The 2,941-nt window shown below is 38.4% G+C and overlaps 1 protein-coding gene across 1 annotated transcript; it reads left to right on the forward strand.

Moving 5' to 3' along the window:
• Positions 1-399: 399 nt before the first annotated feature.
• On the forward strand, positions 400-2,941 carry LOC145498450 (apoptosis regulator Bcl-2-like). Its single transcript, XM_081478382.1, has 2 exons — positions 400-957; positions 2,185-2,941. Exons 1-2 carry the CDS (start codon positions 502-504, stop codon positions 2,305-2,307), a joined length of 579 nt encoding a protein of 192 aa, XP_081334508.1. The 5' UTR covers positions 400-501; the 3' UTR covers positions 2,308-2,941.

Below are 2,941 nucleotides of genomic sequence, written 5' to 3' on the forward strand. Positions count from 1 at the left end.
TCCGCAACGCTTCGCTGCAGATGATTCAAAACAATCCAGATTAAAATACTGACGATACCGGATGGTGGTAGAACGTTTCTCAGAATTTTAATCAATCATCCTTCATTTCTAGAAATTGCACTTAAATTAAGCACCATTTAAAACATAGTGCTAATTGCATAAAAATACGAAATTTGTTACAGTGTAGAGCCTGGTTTGGGTTTCAGTCGTTTTCTGAAACGTTTATCGATTTTTCTGGATACCTATTCGTACGTGACGGAAAACAATGCCACATTTACGTCAAGCCCTCGGCACTAATGCAATGTCCCTCTATGTCGTTAGCAACGGGTTATTTCAGTGATGCCATTCTAAATTTATCGACCAATCAGGTCGTTGCATCTATGCTTCCCTTGAGAACTGATAAAACGGATCGCGTCTTTGTCGTGGAACACATCTGAGACGAGAGAGCTATTTCGTAACGACCAAAGGATTTTTATCGTACATTCATTGAAACGTTTTTAAATGGCACCGGCAGAAGCTCCTCATACTCCAAACATATCTGTGAGCCGAAGAATGAAAACCCAAGAAGAAAAAATCGCTCACGACTTGGTAGGCGATTATATTTATTTCAACAAACTGGGAAAGGAAACGTACAGGGCGAATACAAAAGTTGCTGCTACTCTCCGGAAGATTGGCAGCGAAATTGAAACAAGGCACGAAGCGTTACTGAAAAATATGTGTAACAAGCTCGACATCAGGGCTTCAACGGCCGAAATCACTTTTAGAACTGTTGCCGATGAAATTTTCAGCACAGGTATCAACTGGGGCCGGATTGTAGTTTTGTACTGCTTCGCGGCCGAAGTCGCTTCGTTCTGCAGCCGGCAAGAGATCGATATTGTCGACGACGTGGTGAGGTGGCTTTCGGAGTATGTTTGCCAAAGAACCTTTACCGAATGGATAAGAAAAGCAGGAGGATGGGTGAGCAGAAAGTTTCCTTAATTTATTCGCGTAATTTTACGTTATGTGAAACCTACTAGTTGCCACATGAACACACTTCTGATTATCAAACATGAATGAAAGAAAAAATCGCACATAGAGGCTGTTTTTTCTTTCTTTTTCACCATGAGGCCTTAATATAGCTAATGAGAAGGATTTGGAATTGATAAACGGGAAGAAGGAGCCGGAAAATTTCGGTTTTTCCCACGGGAAGTTTCAATGAAGGGCGCAAAATTATAAACTGAAAACAATGTGAATAATTTATGAGGGCAGCTGTTTGGTGGAAGTCTTAGCAATTTAGTCATTCTGGGTTTAGAATCACTCTGGGAAATTCTACAGGATATATCTCATTGTCAAAAGGCGATTATGCGAGGGCATTTCAGCCATGTTCGTGTGGTATAAATTCCGTTTTCGCACGGAAAACGATTACGTGCAGATGTGTAAACTTAACTGAAGGGGATGTGAATATTCATAACCTATATGCCTTTTACCATTTTTTTAGTAGTAAGATTTTTTGGATGATAAGTGAAATTGAATGGCAATAGAATATTTAACTGATAGCGGCCTGCCCGAGACAAGATGCGTTTTTGACCAAAAATGGTGGGATCGTTTAGATCACATGAGAACACCCTTCCGCTGATGATCACGTTTTTAGGCCGTGCAGATCATAATGTTGAGTGTTTCTTGTATCAGTCTAGATGATTCTTGCGAGCAGAAAACTCAGTACTTTTTACTCAGAATACATATCGAACTTCGTTGTCAGAAGCGGCTCTTTTGAATTTCTTTCCTTGGGTGTTCCATATTTCGCATATTTTCCTAAGTAGATTTTTGTATTGGGCCATGCGAACTATGTCAATTGTTTCTTAGAAGGAAATAAATGCTTTAGAAAGCATGTTCGTTCTATTCCCAAGAGGGAAAACCTCGGATTGCTAAAAGCATTCTTTACACCTAGCAATATGTAAACCGAAACATTTGCTTGTAACATATTCAGTTTCCTTGGTCTTTGGAGTGCAAGGTTTAACTACAGAAACAATTTTAAGTAGCATGATCATGCATGCGTGATAAGATGCAGGTTTTTTTTCTTGCTCCCTGGGTCAGCGCTAAATGTTTCTTAGAAATGCGTCTATGCCTGCCTTAAACCTTGACAACAATAGTTTATAGTTCATTTATTGTTTTCTAACCTTTGAAATATTTCTTCTCTATGTTTAGGATGCATTTTATGAACAATTCAAAGACCTCCAAGATGAGAGGGAAAAGGGTTGGTGGAATGGCATTTTGTACACAACGCTTGGACTTGGAACCCTTGCTGCAGTATTGTATGTGAAGAGTTAGAATCAATGAGCAACTGCTTGTACTTTTAACCCATGGCATCCCAGTAGAGGAAAGTGATGTTTAGTTCATTATGAGAAACACTCAGATAACAAAGGCAGTGGTGATATATTTTGGTCACAAGAAAGCTACATCATTTGTAACAGAGCTATGACCATACTCTGTTAGCTAAACATTGTCGATGAAAGTTGTAGATACAGAAAACAGCCAAGATTGTTATCGTGGAAACGGTCTGTGTTGGAGCAGATTCTGCAGTCAAACTGCAAGGGACAGAAATAAACAGAAATATGTTGACCTGAAGCAAGAATATTACGACAAAGGGTCTGATTTAATCAGCCTGCATGTTGACAGACAGAACGGTGTGTTTCGTGGGAGAAAGACAATTTTTATAACATTAATGGTTATCTAAAATGATTCGTAAATATATTATTGTAGTGGACAACAAGGAGTGAACCGTTGGATTATGGACGTTCACTTTGTAGACATCCTCAGTTAGCATGTGTTTCATTTAAAAGAATAGCTAGAATTTATTTATAATCGTATTTTCCTTTGCCAAAATATTAGAATTGAGTGATTTTACCTTTTATCTTACAGATAAAATAAAGAGTACCATGTAAATGGAATATCATTTTAAAAA

This window comes from Orbicella franksi, chromosome 1 (assembly GCF_964199315.1).
Source record: "Orbicella franksi chromosome 1, jaOrbFran1.1, whole genome shotgun sequence".
NCBI lineage: Eukaryota > Metazoa > Cnidaria > Anthozoa > Scleractinia > Merulinidae > Orbicella > Orbicella franksi.

What these genes read in the sequence shown, in the direction of transcription:
- LOC145498450 (XM_081478382.1), top strand. Translation starts at nt 502, where the DNA reads ATGGCACCGGCAGAAGCTCCTCATACTCCAAACATATCTGTGAGCCGA. An exon ending in TAAGAAAAGCAGGAGGATGG is followed by an intron (nt 958 to 2,184) that starts GTGAGCAGAAAG and finishes CTCTATGTTTAG; the next exon opens with GATGCATTTTATGAACAATT.